Source organism: Artemia franciscana, chromosome 1, assembly GCF_032884065.1.
Source record: "Artemia franciscana chromosome 1, ASM3288406v1, whole genome shotgun sequence".
NCBI classification, from domain to species: Eukaryota; Metazoa; Arthropoda; class Branchiopoda; order Anostraca; family Artemiidae; genus Artemia; species Artemia franciscana.
In genome coordinates, this window is record NC_088863.1 from 6848420 (window position 1) to 6868094 (window position 19675).

Below are 19675 nucleotides of genomic sequence, written 5' to 3' on the forward strand. Positions count from 1 at the left end.
AGAGAGAAATAACAGACAAAGGCGAAAAAAAAATATGGTAAAAAAAATTGCCTGCTGTTAAAATAACAATTATTTAGAAAACCTTTAGCGATTAAGAAAATGTTGAAAATATAAGTCTTTGAAAGTTAAATTTCCACAATACTGAAAGTTATCCATAAATTCATCTTTTTTATCCACCAGTATGGGTACTTCCTTCCCTCCACCCCACCTTGATTGTCATAAAGTATCCAAATTACAGAGAAAGAAATGAAAGACAATACTACCTATAAAAAACAACAAGGATTTAGTAGTAAGAATAGTTTCAGGTCTATTTTTTCTCTCTATTCCTCCCAACAATAATCTTCCAAAAGTTCTTTTCAAATGATGAACATAAAAGGTGTCCTTAGTCACTTCTCCCATCAAAACTAGCCATAAGTTTTCTGAAAACAAGCAGTTTTTTTCGACAGTTACAATGAAAACTCATTTGATTTTAACCTCAATAAGCTTCAGAATCTACAAATGTCTGTGAATTGACAACCTTTATACAACTTCAATTTTACTGATATGTGATATCCTCTTCTCTATGAATTAAAAATGCACGTGCTTTAATGTTTATATTTAATGTTGTACCGATTCCCAAAGACAATAAAATTCAAAAAATCTGACTTTCTTAGGCAGTTTATTACAATATTTCTTAAGATTTTTTTTGCTGATTTTCCTGAAAATTGTCAAAATCATTCTGAAAATCTGATTGCTGAAATATCAAGGAACAACCAATAAAGACGCAAATTATAATTCAGTAATAGCATTTAAAACTATACATGAATATTTAATGACATTATCTAAAATAATGTTTTTCGTCTGTAAAAGTTCAGATATTAACAATGTATAGATTCTCAAAGACAATAAAATTGAAAAAATCCGACTTTCTTAGGCTGTTTATTACCATATTGTTTTTAGTTTTTTTTTGCTGATTTTCCTGAAAATCTGATTGCTGAAATATCAAGGAACAACCAATAAAGACGCAAATTATGATTCAGTAATAGCATTTAAAACTATACATGAATATTTAATGACATTATCTAAAGTGATGTTTTTCGTCTGTAAAATTTCAAATATTAACAATGTATAGATTCCCAAAGACAATAAAAATGAAAAAATCCGACTTTCTTAGGCTGTTTATTACCATATCGTTTTTAGTTTTTTTTGCTGATTTTCCTGAAAATCTCATTGCTGAAATATCAAGGAACTACCAATAAAGACGCAAATGATAAATCAGTAATAACCTTTAAAACTATTCATTAATATTTAATGACATTTTTTTAAATACTGCTTTTTGTCTGTAAAAATTCAAATATTAACAATGTATAGATTCCCAAAGACAATAAAACTGAAAAAATCCGACTTTCTTAGGCTGTTTATTACCATATCGTTTTTAGTTTTTTTTTGCTGATTTTCCTGAAAATCTCATTGCTGAAATATCAAGGAACTACCAATAAAGACGCAAATGATAAATCAGTAATAACATTTAAAACTATTCATTAATATTTAATGCCATTTTTTAAAATACTGCTTTTTGTCTGTAAAAATTCGAATATTAACAATGTATAGATTCCCAAAGACAATAAAACTGAAAAAATCCGACTTTCTTAGGCTGTTTATTACCATATTGTTTTTAGTTTTTTTTTTGCTGATTTTCCTGAAAATCTGATTGCTGAAATATCAAGGAACTACCAGTAAAGACACAAATTATAACTCAATAATAACATTTCAAACTATTCATGAATATTTAATGACATTTTTTAGAATTTTGCTTTTCGTCTGTAAAAATTCAAATATTAACAATTTATTGATTCCCAAAGACAATAAAATTGAAAAAATCCGACTTTCTTAAGGCTGTTTCGTATCATATTTTTTAACTCTTTTGGCTGATTTTCTATTATTTTATTTTTAAATCTCTCTCCCACTACTACTTAAAAGGCATAACTTGAAGATATAATTTGATTGCGTAAGTTTTCACTAGGCCAGTTAAAAATTTGATTTTCTCTGTCCTTGGTACTTACACCCTATAATGCTATCAGCTTCTTAAGGAACAACTTTAATTATCATGAAGGACAACAAGAATTAACTTTAAACCTTACACTAATACCTTAGTTTATAGGCTCTTAGTTCCATTGGTGGTACTTGTACTTTGTCAAAACTCTTTATGAGTTCATTGTCGTGCAGTCCACTAAGGGAAGTCTTAAGTATCTCCGACACATAAATTCCATTGAACTCTGTAGAACTATAAAATGTTTCATTATTATTAACAGCACATTTATCTATCACAGATTCAATATTACAGCTATATCCAATTTTATGTAAGACTAATAATGCCTCTTGTGACGGCACTTCATATTCATCAGCTAAAGTCTTAAGATTAACCATATTAACATCACATGGTAATGGCTTTGTTATGAGATTCAAGCGTTTGTGAGCTACTTCTCCATCTTCAACAAGGAACAATTTGGTGGGGTATAATAAAGCATTTGATAGACGATGAGATAGGAGACTTAGTTTGGGTATCTCATCTTTTGTCTGCACTTTATCCTCTAAGACAATCCAAAACTTCGAGAGCGTATTCTTATTGTCTACAACACCCTCTCCCATTCCACGTCCATCATCATACATCATACGTCTATCAAGCATCACTTCGACACCTCCTTTGTAAAACCCTGTGCTGCCATGAGCACGGCTTACCAAGACGGTAAATCTCCTTGAACTATCTTCAATATAAGCAGCAGATGTAATAGGATAGTAATTACCTTCTATTCCTGCTTGGGCATGTTTTTTCCGTTCAATTATCTGAAAACCATTTATATCTGCGAAAAAAACAGGGTTGTCAGATTTTTGCTTATAGTTCTGAATATCTGTTAAGAATCTCATGAACACTTCAGTCTCACGGTATTTTCCAGATATGTCTAAAAAATGCTCTATGTGTACACCCGATTCTAAAATACTTCCTGGCTTGTGATATACGACAAATGATATGATCAGAAGACTTCCATAAAGAACGGTAACCTCGGACTGAACAGGACCAGTTACGATTATTATCTGAAAATTGAAAAAAAAATTAGTACAAAACTTTTATTAAAATTATCATTAAAATTGGTACTAAACATGTGATTACAATCTATCTTGTATAGAGCAAACTTTTTGTGCTGCATTAGTTTTTTCTTTTTTTTCTGGTTTGCATTATTTGAAGTTGCATTTTTTCCTCGAGCTTTGTTTATAGGCTGTAATTCTTGATGTTATAGCCCGCAGGCATTATGTAATAAATCTTATCCTGTCCAAGGAGGTAAGTAGGAGACTATATTGCTGCTACTCTCCGTTTTTTGTACATCACTTATTTTCCAATGTTGTAAATCTTATTAGGAATATCGGCAAAATTGTGTTTACACTTTGACCCATATATAGCCGGAATTCTGGCTAAATCAGGAGGTAAAAAAGTAGATAGATTTTTGTTACAGCAATTATTTACCAGTATGGTAAATTCTATTTAAAATTGTAACAAAAATTAGTGCAATAATCACATGTTTACACTCTGTCTTAAAGAGCAAAATTTTAGCTCAATTAGGAAGTAGGTATCTGGTTGGATTTCAGTTATTTATTTTCGTATAGTAAATACAAATTGAAACTTGAACATTAAAAATGGGTAATTTTTCTGACTTTAGTCGGAATAAACATTGTTTTAAATCTTTTTATTTAAATTCTGCTGTGTAGGTCAAAGAAGTTAGAATCTTAGGTATTAGTTATTGTAGGCATTATAGGAGAGACTAAGTCAAGAAAGACTATCAAGAGAAAGAGAATGCAGTGTCAAGAAAAGTGTTACATATGAAAATCCTTTTTAGAAAGTATGAATCGTTAGTGTGAAGTGGCAAATGAATAAAAAGATTCACTTAGGACTAAAAATTACCTTCAATGTAATGAAAAATCGATTTTTTTTGGCATTCAAATAAATTGAAATTTCTTAAGACCAAAATAGGAAGAAATGATGAAATAAATGGCCGCTCTTGAAATGGCTATAGATGTGATGGTCTACGCTTTAATTTTTAATTTTAAAATCACAATTTTCATGAGTAACAGAAAAAAACTACTTTCCTGCATTTGGAGATAAAAGCACTTTCTAAAGTTAGTTTATCCATATAATTCAAGATAGCCTTATAATTAATTCAAGATTCTTCCATGCTGAATGAAACCTAAAGAGACCAAACAAAACTAGTAATTAACTGTTTTTAGATGAATAATCAAGAGTTTTGAAGTTTGACTTTATTGTTCATTTTCATTTCTATCCATTTTAGTTTTGATTCATCATTCGTTCATTCATACTTATTTTTGTTTGCTTTAAGTTTGCATCAATCGCGTTTGTTTGATGGCTACTACTACAATGATGAAATATCATCTAGCAAGGCTTGCTGGTTCAGTTGGCATAGGTTGTGACTTACATGAGTTAAAATCACAGAGTTGTTCACAAATCACAAAATCACAGAGATTCAAGCTTCACACTTGACTTCTTTCCCTACAAATTAAGAATATATTTGAAACAAAAATTCACTTATATGAATTTATCGAAGAATTTGGTTGTGACTTTGCAATCAAATATGCTCCGCTAATGCACAAGGAAAGTACACTGAAAAACATTCACTGACTGGAGATGAGCCCCTTGGTATCTACAGTGTGAAAGATTGACAAATCTTTCCAAACCACCGAATTGGCTAAATTTGTTGAGAAATATCCAGAAGATCAACGAGAGATCCCTCCAAAGATTGTTGCAGTAAAGACACTATGAAGGAACATCCATGTTCTGCTTCGATAGGAAAAAGATTACAGTTTTGTTTTCTTGAGGGAGGGGAAAGATGCTTCTCTCAGCCATGAAAGAGGTGTTTCAGTTGCATGAACTGGGAGTCCAGAGATGATTGAAGCCTACCACCAAACAAAAAATTGGCATTAATAACTTTGGCCAAATGTTCACCTACCTCAATCAAAGTTACGAAAACTCGTTAATGGCCAGTGTATGTCCTCTATGAATGCAAATATGCGTGAATTAATGAATTTGTCATTTTCGGTAAACGTAAGTACAGTCGGAAGTAAAAAGCTGAAAATGATCTGAACTTTCTGTTCGTATCAGATTCAAAGCCAATAAAAAGAAAGAAAATTTTTTGATGGAATGCATGTCTCATTTACAAGTTTATTTACAAATGAACTACCTGTTTCTCTATGTAATTTCCTCTTTGGGCTGTTAACGAAAAATTTATTCCACCCTTGTGGTCTAAATATAAAATTTCCATTTGTAAGTGACTCAAATCTTAATTAAATATAGTTATTCAAACTACCGTTAAAAATATATATATATATATATATATATATATATATATATATATATATATATATATATATATATATATATATATATATATATATATATATATATATATATATATATATATATATATGCGATAAATTAATATTTTAACTTTTAATTCAAATGTTTAAATAAATGCGGATTAGCGTTGTATTGCGTTCCACTAGTGACTGCTCTCCATATTTTTTTCGGTCCAAATTTTACCATCTTCTGAATGAACTTAGCTTAAAGGCTAGAACTTCATCTATAGGTTATTAACACTATTACAATTGAAAATTAACACTATTACAATTAACACTATTTACAATTTCCCATTAAATAAAGACCAAACACTTCTTTGAGAGCCGTTGAGACACTAGTCCAGCTTTTTCAAATGAAGTGTTTTCCTTTTGCATATTCTACTAAGTTGAAACCATCTTTTCCATGTACGAACAGTTCTTAATCAGATAAAGATGTGTTCTAAGACACGAAACCATGATTTTTAAAACCAAGACAATCCTAGCTTTCGAATCACGATATTACATTTCTCACGCAAGTGAAATAATTTTCGAGCAAGAAAATAAGTTTACGGTGGGGATATTGTGTTTCTTCTAATAAACGGAGAGCTTTATATTTTCTAACTTCACATTTACAAGACTTCGATATTGGTATTCACATAGCAACGTCGCAATATATATATATATATATATATATATATATATATATATATATATATATATATATATATATATATATATATATATATATATATATATATATATATATATATATATATATATATATATATATATATATATATATATATATATATATATATATATATACTATTTCTTGAAAATTCGTCTTTGTACAAAGAAAAAAAGTGACGGAGCGCTACAAAGAGAAAAAAAAAATATGACTTTAAAACTATGACAACGTGACTAGAGTTGAAGAAGTCGGCTCCAAGCATGTTTTGAAATCTTTTGGTTGTTCAAACAGATCGTGGTAACGAACTGTAGTAAGGAGCGACCCGGCTCAATAGTAAACGAAAAAAAAAAACAAACGGAATTCTGATACTAAAATATACATCAAAAGAATCAGATTTTCATGTTGATTTTAAATATATAAGTTTCATCAAGTTTAGTGTTTGTCATCAAAAGTTACGAGCCTGAGAAAATTTGCCTTATTTTGGAAAATAGGGGGAAACACTCCGTAAGTCATGAAACCTTAACGAAAATCACACCATCGCATTCGGCGTATCAGAGAACCCTAGAGAAAATATTTCAAGCTCCTATCTACAAAAATGTGGAATTTCGTATTTATTGCCAGAAGACAAATCACGGGTGCGTGTTTATTTGTTTGTTTGTTTGTTTGTTTTTTCTTTTCCCCAGGGGTCATCGTATCGACCAAGTGGTCCTAGAATGTCGCAAGAGGGCTCATTCTAACGGAAATGACAATTTCTATTACCCTTTTTAAGCGACCAAAAAATTGCAGGGCACCTAGGCCCCCTCCCACGATCATTTTTTCTCCAAAGTCAACGGATCAAAATTTTGAGATAGTCATTTTGTTCCGCATAGTCAAAAACCATAATAACTATGTCTTTGGGAATTACTTACTCCCCCAGAGTCCCTGGAGGAGGGGCTGCAAGTTGCAAACTTTGACCAGTGTTTACATATAATAATCGTTATTGGGAAGTGTAGAGACGTTTTCAGGGGGATTTTTTGTTTGTTTTGGGGGTGGGGCTAAGGGGAGGGGGCTTTGTCTTTCCTTGGAGAAATATGTCACGGGGGAAGAGAAATTCAATGAATAGGCCGCAGGATTTTCTAAAGCTACTATAAAAAAAAACAATGAAAAAATAAACATAAAAAAGTTTTTTCAATTGAAAGTAAGGAGTAGCATTTACATTTAAAACGAACAGAGATTATTACGCATATGAGGGGTTCTAAAAATACTTTAGCATCAAGAGCGAGGTATTTAGGAGGAGATAAATGCCTCGCTTTTTATGCTAAAGAATTTTTAGTAATTTCAACTATTTAATCTACGGCCTTTCTGATTCAGGGGTCATTCTTAAAGAATTGAGACAAAACTGACGATTTAGTGTAAAGAGCGAGGCATTAACGAGGGTACAAACCCCCTTATATACATACTAAAAATATAAGAATATAAAAGTTTGTTACGCAAGTTAATTCTTAAGTTACTTATATTTTTTACTAATAGAAACATTCATTACTCCGTATATGAAATGGGTTGTCCCTTCCTCAACGCCTCGCTCTTTACACTAAAGCTTTTAATTGTTTTAAAAAGTAGAATTGTGGCAAAGCGTCAAACTTTAGCGTAAAGAGCGAGGCGTTGAGGAGGGGACAACCCATTTCATATACGGAGTAATTTCTGTTCGTTTTAAGTTTTAATGTCACTCCTTACTTACAGTTAAAAAAACTAGTTTTTTTATTTAATTTTCACCATAAGTTTACATGGTGACAGATTACCGATTACATGTCATGACAGATTACCAAAGATTGTCATTTTTGGCCAACCGTCTGGGGCTACACGGAAAGCAAGTCGTCCTTGTCTGGGTTGGGAGGATGTCATAAATAAAGATTTAAAGGAAACGGGAACTTCCTGGGAGGGTGTAAAGACGAAGGCTTTAAATAGATTAGGTTGGAGGAGGAGCGTGCGTAGCTGTGTTCGCCTCAGGCGGCTTGGTGCTGCAATGAGCTATTAGTAGTAGTAGTAGTAGTAGTATAAGTTTATCAACAGCTACAGTAAGATCTACTATGTGAATACTACTGATGCGCTTTGAATTAGGGGCCCAAATTGGATATATCCGTAGGTATTTTGCGAAACGAAGAAAGTGGAGTGGATTTTCAATTTATCAGCATCAGTAAGAATCTCCCAGAAGGGTGCAATGTAGAGGATGTGGGGGAATGCTGTAGAATGTTGTCAAACAACAGCGATTAAAGTGAAACTTAGTAGAGACTATGACAGTATATGAAGCTGATATGCGGCATTTGATGCCTTCTGTTAGGAGGTGACGAGTTTAAGAGAGTGGGAAATTGAATTTCTATTGGGAATACCATGATAAATGATATTGTGAAACAGGCAATTGGGTCAGACGGCCTTTCTAGTTAAAAAGCTCTACGTAAGATATATATATATATATATATATATATATATATATATATATATATATATATATATATATATATATATATATATATATATATATATATATGTATATATATGTATATATATATATATATATATATATATATATATATATATATATATATATATATATATATATATATATATATATATATATGACAGAAAGAACAATTTACTACCTTCTGAGAGAACTTGCTTCAAGAGATTGTTGTAGCTTTTAAGTTAAGTTTTTTTCCGTAGAGTTGCCAAATGAATTAATATAATTTGCATAATTTAAGAACAGATTATAAACAAATAGGGACGCTCTACCGGACATGCAATCGTTTTAACATTAAACCATCCTAGTTTTCAAGTCAGGAAATTACATTTCTTTGCAAAGAAAATCATATTTAATGACTATCATATTTTACGAAATAAAACCTAAACCCGGGCATAAATCCATCGCAACTTTTTTTTTGTTCCTTCAAACAATTTTAGGGCTTCCTATTTTGAAGTTTGAAATTCAATAAGTGTTACGGGATCAAAAATTCGTCTTGCGGCATCACCTTCAGGTAAAATTTTCCTAGATTTACCGGCAAAAGTTATTTTTTGGACAAGCTTGACCATCTTCTGAATATAGTAGAATTTCATACAGAAATCTCATATAGTGGAATTTGTTTCGTGACATCACTTGACATTTTGTTATGGGTAAACATTACCATCTTCTGAAAGAACTTGTTTTAAGACAGTGTTACAGCTTCTCGTATGAAGTGTTTTCCTTTCACACTCTCCAAAGAATTGACATCATCTTCAGCTTTTTCCATCAGATAACGATGTTTTCAAGACACGAAAACGTGATTCTAAAAACTTTGACCATCGTTTTTCTCGAATCACGATATTACACTTCTCATGCAAAGCAAATCATGTTTAAGCCCAAAAGTCAATTCATCACAAGAAGTTTTTGATCATTCAAATAATTGTAAATGTTTAAATTTTAATTTTTTACCTTGCAAGACTTACAGATTGGAAATCATCTATCGACGCCAAAGTTATACATTTTCTGAAAAAAAAATTACCGTCTTTTGAAAGAAATTGCCTTAACACATTGATATGGACAATGAAATAGAGTATTTCTTTTTACATTTCCAACGGAGCTGATAGTCTTTACAATGTAAACAATTTTTTAATTGGATAACAAAGTTTCCTAAGATATGAAACCATGATTTTAAAACATGAATTATTCTAATCTTAGATCACAATATTACAATACTCACGGAAAGGAAATCATGTTTAAGCACGGATGCAAATTTATCGCCAGGAATTTTGCACTCTCTAGTAATTTGAAAGTTTTCTATTTTAAAAGTACAGCCTTAAATCAATCACAGACCATAAAATTGCCTGGTATTTCCTGGAACAAAATCTAAAGTTAAATGGAAACTTTTTGGTTTTAGCTGACATGCAAAACCATTGGAGTATACGCCAAGTTATTCCTCTTTACCAGATGTCAGCAGACTAAATTAGTTGAATTTGAACACCAATGCTATCAAATGTTTGGCATCTCTTGCCCTATTGTAAGTGAAATAATAAGGCATAAGGCAAAAAATCGTAAATAGTTAATTTAAAAAAATTTACATTGAATAAGACTCACAGATTGGAATTAATCTAGCAACGCCACGTTATATAATTTCTGGAAAGAAAAATACCATCTTTTGAAAGAAATTGCAATAATACATTGTTTTAGTTTTTGAAATAAAGTCTTTCTTTTTACATTTCCAACGGAATCGATAGTCATGAAATTTTTATAAAATCAGATAACAAAGTTTTCTAAGACATGAAACCATGATTTTAAAACCTGAACTATACTAATTTTAGATCACAATATTACAATGCTCACGGAAAGAAGAACATGTTTAAGCACGGATACAAACTTATCGCCTGGAATTTCGTACCCTTCAGCAATGGAAAGCTTTCTATTTTGAAAGCGCAGTCTTAATCAATCACAAACCACAAACTTTCCTGGTTTTTCCTGGAGCAAAATCTAAAGTTAAACACAAAATTTTTGGTTTTCGTTGACCTGCGACACCCATGCAAATATTGGAACATGTTCCAAGTTCTTTACTAGTTACCAGCCGACTAAAGTAGTTCAATTTGAAAATTTGGTATGAAAATTCCAAATTTCCAAGCCCTAATAGATAAAACGGGAAAGAACATTTTGAATTATGAGCGAACCTTTTCGATAGAGAAACCCATATTTAGCGTCAACAGCGAGACTTGTGTATGTGAAAACATGAATTTTACGAGGATGCATCCAAGAAATAATACTTTAAATCTACAATAGGCTCAAGCGTCATTTTATGAGTTTTAACGAAATGTAACCCCAGTCCTTCAACTATTTATTTTACTATGCCACTAAAAACGCATGCGGACGTTTTCCAACGCTTAAATTTGTCTGAATTTTTCCCTAAAAAAATCTGTCTCCTTTACCAAGCATATAAAAAAAAATCTAGATACATGTCTTTTATAGTGTCCCTTTGGTCTAGAAGGTGGACTTCCGGTGAAATTGCTCAAATAGTGTTAGACCTGGTTCAAAAGTAAAATTATCCGAAGCTCTCACTTCTTTGAACCAAGATTGCGTTGATTACCATGCTCTCTTATGCTTCATGTCATGGCTTTCAAATATCACGAACAAAGCGCAAGCAGGATTCTTAGGAATAGAGGAGTTCTTAGGTGTAAAAGCAAAAAAAATTTACGGCCTGGCACATGATTTCAAATGTTCAAGGCTCACCTCTCCTATCTTATAAGCCATGATTCAGTCGATTACCAGACCCCCTCATGCGCCATGGCATTTAATTGTCGTGAATAAAGCACTAATAGTAGCCTATTCTATCGTAAGGAGTGTAGCAATAACAGGCATCTTGTGGAATGCAAAACAAATATGAGGCACAAACCTGGATCAAGGATAAATAACGCAGAACTCCCACTTCTTTGACGCAAAGTGAGTGTCATGACTCACAGCCATTTTATGCAAATTTTTAAATATAAATAGGATTATTCCTTTACTTCTGGATAAGGCATTGGGACATTTCTGAACATCAGTCAACACTGTATTTGGAACAGGCACATACTTGTAAGTCTGGGCTAGTTTTGAAATAATGGTCTAGCCCAAACCATGTTTAGGGCAAATATAACGGGTAACTTAGAAGAGTGGAAACTGTCGAAAGTGTCAATAAAAAATCTCCACCACTATCTAGTGTTTGGCATCACTTGGCATATTGTCAGTGAAATAATAAGGCAAAATTACCACGATTGACAAAATAAGCGTCGTAAGAAGCGTAGTCAGTGCAGTTATTTAATCCACTGACTCATTAGTTTCACATCTATGCATTTGCTGATCCAGAATCACTAATTATTATTTTTTAGTTTTGTTTGGTCAACTCAATTTTTTTTAAATCTTTTTTTTTGAAAATTGGGTAAATTTTCTCAGGTTCGTAACTTTTTGTGAGCTGCTTTAAAATAAGTAAGCTTTATATGTTTAAAATCACAATAAAAACTAATTCTTTCACAACAGTGTAGTTGTCAAGATTCATCTTCTTAGAGTTTCAATTACTATTAACAGGAGTCACTGCTTGATTACAGATTGTTGCTACAAGTGGTTGGAAGCTCATGCAGTACACGTGAAAAAAAAATCTAGGAAAATTTGATTCGTATAAGCGCACTTTTAATTCCAATCAATTTTGACCAGCAATTGCATGCATATCTTACAACTTCTTGCTCCGAGCATTTGATTTCAGTGTGGTAAACTCGCAAAACTTGAATATTTTACCGGGCGAATTTTAGCAGTTCAGTCTGAAAATTTCGCCCCAAGTGTAAATTCTGCACCTGATGAGAACCATCAACACTTCTTAAAAATATTCGCAACGGAACCTAGGTTAGTTTTAGCTTTTATGTTATTATGAAAGGATTTTATAAAAGAGGTCAAATTATAATTAAACTTGAAATATAAGATCTTTTCATATAGAAGAGTGTTAAGGCTAAGTTGAAAAGGTGTAATACTTTCAGAATATCATAAAAAATCCTTCTAGAGTCCCTTGTGGACCCTTTCCCCTGGTTTGTGAAGCACTAAACAAAGATGATAGTAAGTTTGCAAAACGTATTTCTCATTTTATGAAAAAGGAAGATATTAGATCATTTCAATTAGGAAAATTGCTGAAAGCTCTCAAGTCTAAGTGAAAAGTTTTATATTTTGGCGTTGAACGAGAAATTATGCTTCCTAGCCCGAAGATTAAGGTTTTGTTTCACGTTGGCAAAATTACGGGAAATATACTCAGGCTCTTAAATAATTGGTTGGCTGGAGCTTCGTGCGAGAAATTTTTGAAGGACCTTTCAAAAGTCTGGGACATGGCTTAGAGCATCATAAAACATTTTGAAGATTGTGTAAAATGCAATGCGGATATTGTAAATAGGGTGAAGTGTGTGAAAAATCGAAGAGTAGTAATAAGAATTACTGAGAGCTAAGAATGAGAAGCTAACAAGAATTTTTATTTTTTGCATGCAAAAAATTGTTCTCTATAACTATTTTGGCGTAATTGAAAGGATTTCTTAGGTTGTAATGCAATATGAAACTACTTTCTCGTTGACCAGGCAAAGTTTCTAAGTAGAGATGCTCATGTGAAGGCATGAAATGTTATAAAATACCTTTAATTCTATTTTCTCAGTTTTCAGCGTAAGAGGCCAGAAACATAGGCACTACTTACCACTTAATACTAAAAACCTGAACTTTAACCTAGAGCAGCGTACTGGACTCTCCAGTCTTCTCTGTATGTTTTGCTTCGGTGTCAGATTGTTGTGCTTCACTCACCGCAACATCTTAATACAGTATATTAATACAGCATATGTGTTCGAAATATCCAGTTAAATAATTTTATGTCTGTTCACTGTCAATTAAAAGGTTTCATCCCTATTTTGAACTGTTTTACTTCCGTCATGGAAAGGCAGTGTGGTCTTCGAAGTTATCTATTCTCCACTTATTATTTATTATTTAGGGTTAGGCTAGCATGCAGGTCATAGGGAGAATAAACAACTAAAGAAAAGTGTACAAAAATATACTTGAGTACTTTTATTTTCGGTCAAATATAGAGCAAAAGCAAAAAAGGAATTAAAAAAAAATAATAGAAATCATGTTTTTTTATAATTAGTTTACAATTTCCTGTTAGCTCTAGGTGGCGATGGTTGTTTACTTTTTCAAGGATGTGATTGAGTTTTCTTTCTTTTTTTTTTCAGTTTCAATACTCTTTTATTCTATTCTTCAAGCCTGTTCCAGTTAAATTAACCTGGTTCTAATTGAAATGGAATGTTAGCCCTGGTAGATATCCATCAGAATAATGGGGAGGATTTTCAACCTCCTTCTTTTATATCCATCAGAAGATTAATTAAGGCTGTAGAATTCACACATTAATGCAGGAGGTTAGGCTTCGGCCACCCTCTCCTTCAGATCCAGAAAAGGGTCAGCTGGCCCTCCTCCATAGTAACTGATGTACAATTACGCATGACACATAATTTTATTAGGTCTCAAATAAAGTATCTTAATTAAATAAAGTTTTAGAATATTCGTTTGTTTTAACTGTTACCCGCACTGTTCGTGTCTTTAGAAGCGAATGTGTCACTGGTTTTTATTATCCCTTAAACTGGGAAACTCAATATATAGCTTTTTGACGGTTCTAAATTAATTTCTTTGTCAGAATTTTAATTCCCTTACTGTTTGGCCCTAATCGGGTCAAAATTATTGTTTTGCTCCACAAAGTGATAGAGAACGCAAACTTTCTGGGGCACAGTGGCTTTTGATACTTAAATCCCTACTAAGAATTTCAATTTCAGGCCCAATGATATTACTCTCAATATTCTTGGGAGAAAAAACAAAATGAAAAAAAAAACGAAAAGCAAATGAACTTGCATCCATGATCTCCTCGAAAACTATTTTCTACATACCACATTTTTATAGATTAGGATTTTAAATCACTGCAGTCAGATTCTCTGACATACTTAGTTTGACAGTATATTAATATACTGGGGATATATTAATATACATTAGTATATTGGGGTATATTAATATATTAATTCCCATTGGGGCATTCTCCCTTTTTTGAAAATTATGTATATTATCTCATACTCATAATTTTTTGATTCTTAGTTTTAAAATTAATTAATTTTGCAGGTTTAAAAAAAAAGTGGATTTAATTTTATATAGTCAGTTTTTTCCTAACTGTTTTATACTGTTACGATAAGTCACTCCTTACTTACTTTTAATTTACAACAATAAGCCAAAGTCTACACCACCTAAACTTGACCAGGGAATAAAAAGCGAGAGAAGATGCATAGCGACACAGAGAGAAAGAGAGGAGAGAGAGATACTAAACTTAAGACAGGAAACCGGACTTAGAGAAAAAGAACTGTAGATCAATGAAAAGGATTGATTCTGCATACATAAAATTGTAACAGTACCAATAAAAATTAGCGTTTTAAAAAACATTGCCAATTTCACTTATCAAAAAGTTCATGTTTGAAATCGGCCCAAATGTAAATGTATTGTAGTTCTAACTATAAATTGTAAGTTATGAGCGACTCGGATCAATAGTAACCGAAACACTAAAAAACGGAATTTTTATAAAAATAGATGTATCAAAGGATTTGCTTTTTATGCTGATTAAATAAAAAAAACTAGTTTTTTTGAACTGAAAGTAAGGAGCGACATTAAAATTTAAAATGAACAAAAATTACTCCGTATATGAAATAGGTTGCCCCCTCCGCAATCCCTCGCTCTTTGCGCTAAAGCTTTTAATTATTTAAAAAGTAGAATTGTGGCAAAGAGTCAAACTTTAGCGTAAAGAGCGAGGGATTGCGGAGGGGACAACCCATTTCGTATACGGAGTAATTTGTGTTCGTTTTAAGTTTTAATGTCGCTCCTTACTTTCAGTTAAAAAAAACTAGTTTTTTTATTTAATTTCTGAACGTTTTTGAATTAATGCATGTTTTATTTTGGCTCTCTGCACATAAATTATTAAAATAAAATTTGTATATTAATTCTTTTTTGGCAAAATGGCTTTCTCTTAGTTTTAATCAGACAATTTTGAGAAATAAGGGGTGGGGAAGGAGGCCTAGTTGCCCTCCAATTTTTCGGTTACTTAGAAAGGTAACTAGAACTTTTAATTTTTAGCGAACATTTTAGAATGAACTTACGTAACAAACTTTTATATTCTTATATTTTTATTATGTATACGAGGGGGTTTGTACCCTCATTAATAACTCGCTCTTTACACGAAATTGTAAGTTTTGTCCCAATTCCTTAAGAATGACCCCTCAATCAGAAAGGCCGTAGAAAACTGAGCAAGTTCTCAGAGAGATGAAGCAATATAATATTGACATACTAGCCCTAAGTGAAATACGTTGGAAAGGTGTAGGCCAAGAAACACTAGATCATGGATATGTACTGTTATATAGCGGAGAGTACAACCATCATCAGGCAGGTGTAGGACTTATGATGTCCCCTGCAGCATACCGAACAATGCTGAAATGGACTCCAATAAACGAAAGGATCTTGTTTGCACGATTTGCTACAACACACACTAAGCTTTCTGTCATTGTATGCTACGCTCCTACCAATGAGGCGGATGATGATGTCAAAGATAGCTTCTATGAAACCTTGCAAGCTGTCACCAAAGACATCCCCAAACGTGATGTTCTATGCGTTGTTGGTGATCTGAATGCCAAAGTAGGAGCCGATCGCAAGTACTGTCCGGAAGTCCTAGGACCGCATGGACTTGGCCAGATTAACGAAAATGGTGCATTACTAGTAGACTTCGCGCTAAGTAATGACCTTGTCGTTGGTGGGACACTCTTTGAGCATAAAAATGTGCACAAGTACACATGGACATCTCCAGACGGTTCAACGCGAAACCAGATAGACCATTTTCTGATCGCTAGAAGGTGGCGTACAAGCCTGTTAGACGTGCGTGGGTATAGAGGAGCAGACGCCCAGTCGGATCACATGCTCATGATCGCCCACTTACAGATTTAACTACGTGCCCAAAAAAAGACACAGCAAGATCTGAAGAAACTGTACGACACGGACAAGCTACAGGATCAAAAAATCCGCAGAGATTTCTGTATCTCTGTATGAAACAAATTTGATGCCTTGCCTGTTGAGGCAAATGTCTCAGAAAGTGTCGAAGAGAAATGGGAGAAAATAAAAAGTGCATACACGACGATTGCCGCAGAAAAGCTAGGTTTCCGAAAGAAACCAAAGGAAAGGTGGATCTCTGACATAACATGGAAACTGATTGACGAACGAAAGGCAATTAAGCAAGCCATGCTCATAGATACTACAAGGTGTTCAGAGCTGGCAACAAAACAATTATACAAAGAAAAAGATAAAGAGGTAAAAAAGAGTGCAAGAAAGGACAAGAGACAGTTCCTTGAAAAGAAATCAGCTTTAGCTAAAGAAGCAGCTAGGAAGGGTGATTCCAAGACTGTCTACCGGTTGACAAAGAGATGGTAGGAAAACAAAGCAGCCGAATCACCCTTGTCAACGACGAAAGAGGATCAATTATATCTGATCCAGAAAAAATTGACGAGAGATGGGCTTCCCATGTCCAAAAACTTCTGAACAGACCGAGAACTTGCAACCAAGCTAACGTACCTGATATCCCTTTTATGTATCTAGACATCAATAAAGATCCTCCGAGTGCTGAGGAGATCATGCATGCAGCAAAGAAGTTAAAAAATGGACGAGCCCCGGGTATTGATGGCATTTCAGCAGAAATGCTGAAGTACTCAATTAGTACCTGCAAATCCATTTGGCTTTCTCTCTTCACCAAAATATGGACCTTAGTGAAGGTCCCAAGAGATTGGAGCAGAGGCATTATAGTCAAACTCTTCAAAAAGGGAGACTTGATGAACTGCCATAACTGGAGAGGCATCAATCTTCTCCCTGTCTCATCCAAACTATTAGCCTTCATCATTTTGCAGCGTCTGCGGAAAGCACTAGACGGAACTCTACGAGAAGAGCAGCATGGTTTCAGAACTGGGAGATCCTGTTCTGATCTAATATTTGCACTGAGAATGCTTATCGAAGAATCAAAAGAATGGAACAAGAAGCTCTACCTCCTATTCATTGACTTTGAAAAGGCATTTGACTCAGTTTGCAGAGATTGCTTGTGGAGAGTTTTGAAATACTACGGAATTCCCGAGAAAATAGTAGATATGATTATAGCGCTTTATGAAGAATCGGAATGTTGCGTAAAGACCGAAAACGGTACAACCAGATTTTTCAAGATCATGTCTGGTGTTCGTCAAGGATGTGTACTTTCCCCCATGCTCTTTATAATTATAATGGATTATGCCCTGAGACTCGCATCGGGCTACGGGGTAAAAGTAAGCAACATACGACTGTTTGATCTGGACTTCGCGGACGACGTTGTCCTTCTCGAAGAGTCTAAAGAACGGTTGCAGCAGCTGCTTGACACTATTACCGAGAATTCAGAGAATGTCGGGCTAAAGATAAACATTGACAAATCGAAGAGCATGGCCATCACAACCTCGCCACTTGTTCTCCATTGCAAGAACAAAGATCTAGAACAAGTTCAGGAGTTCAAGTACCTGGGTAGCTGGATTGATTGTGATGAAGAGATCTCGACCGAGATTAAACGTAGAATTGGACAAGCTACAGGTGCCTTCAAGCCAATTGGACAAGCCTATTTGGAGAAGTAATAAATATTCAATGCGACTGAAGCTTCGACTCTTCAATAGCAATGTACTCTCAATTCTCCTTTACGCAAGTGAATGTTGGAAAATAAACACCCAGCTTGAAAAAAGGATCCTTGCATTTGAAAATATGAGCCTCAGAAGAATGTTGAATACAAGTTGGCAAAAAAAAATTACAAATGCAGAAATACGCAGAAAAACAGGTCAACCTCCAGTCATTGAGTTGCTGAAAAGAAGGCAGTGGACATACCTGGGACACGTTCTTCATATGGAAGAGGGCCGCCTTCCTCGAACAACCTATGAATGGAAGCCAGACGGTAGAAGAAAGAGAGGCCGCCCCAAAAATACATTGAGACGAACACCTGACCGAGATCTGAGGACGGCCGGCACCTCACTAATCAAACAGTTCGTGGTAACGAACTGTAGTAAGGAGCGATCCGGCTCAATAGTAACCAAAACTCTAAAAAATTGAATTTTGATATCAATAGCTACATCAAAAGAATCGCATTTTAATGCTGATTTTAAATATATAAGTTTCATCAAGTTTAGTCTTACCCATCAAAAGTTACGAGCCTGGGAAAATTTGCCTTGTTTAGGAAAATAGGGGGTAACACCCCCTAAAAGTCGTAGGATCTTAACGAAAATGACACCATCAGATTCAGCGTATCAGAGAACCCTACTGTAGAAGTTTCAAGCTACTATCTACAAAAATGTGGAATTTTGCATTTTTTGCCAGAAGACAAATCACGGGTGCGTGTTTATTTGTTTGTTTTTTTGTTTTTTTTTTTTTTTTTTCCCCAGGGGTCATCGTATCGACCAAGTGGTCCTAGAATGTCGCAAGAGGGCTCATTCTAACGGAAATGAAAAGTTCTAGTGCCCTTTTTAAGTGACCAAAAAAATTGGAGGGCATCTAGGCCCCCTCCCACGCTCATTTTTTTCCCAAAGTCAACGGATCAAAATTTTGAGATAGCCATTTTGTTCAGCATAGTCGAAAATCATAATAACTATGTATTTGGGGGTGACTTACTCCCCCACAGTTCCTGGGGGAGGGGCTGCAAGTTACAAACTTCAACCAGTTTTTACATATAATAATGGTTATTGGGAAGTGTACAGACGTTTTCAGGGGGATTTTTTTGGTTTTGGGGGTAGGGTTGAGGGAGGGGGCTATGTGGGAGGATCTTTCCTTGGAGAAATATGCCATGGGGGAAAAAATTCAATGAAAAGGGCGCAGGACGAATCTGGTCACGTTAGAAAAAAACGTCAAATTCAGAGCTTAATATACAATGCTGGGTGTTCGGAGGCTCTCTATTATGGAGTATAATTTGAAAATAACACAACTATACGAGCGATAAAACATATATACCACAACCATAACTCAACTAACGAAAGAACTGCTAAGAGATAACACAACTATAA

The 19675-nt window shown here is 33.8% G+C and overlaps 1 protein-coding gene across 4 annotated transcripts in view; it reads right to left on the bottom strand.

The window, feature by feature from the left end:
• Positions 1-2061: 2061 nt before the first annotated feature.
• The window catches only part of LOC136024913 (alpha-mannosidase 2-like), a 112943-nt gene continuing 95329 nt past the window's right edge, over positions 2062-19675 (bottom strand). For all 4 annotated transcript variants that reach the window (XM_065700487.1, XM_065700504.1, XM_065700506.1 and 1 more), the window contains one exon: positions 2062-3072. In XM_065700487.1, coding sequence (XP_065556559.1) covers positions 2122-3072 — 951 coding nt within the window. In that variant the 3' untranslated portion in view covers positions 2062-2121. The remainder of the gene's footprint in view (positions 3073-19675) is intronic.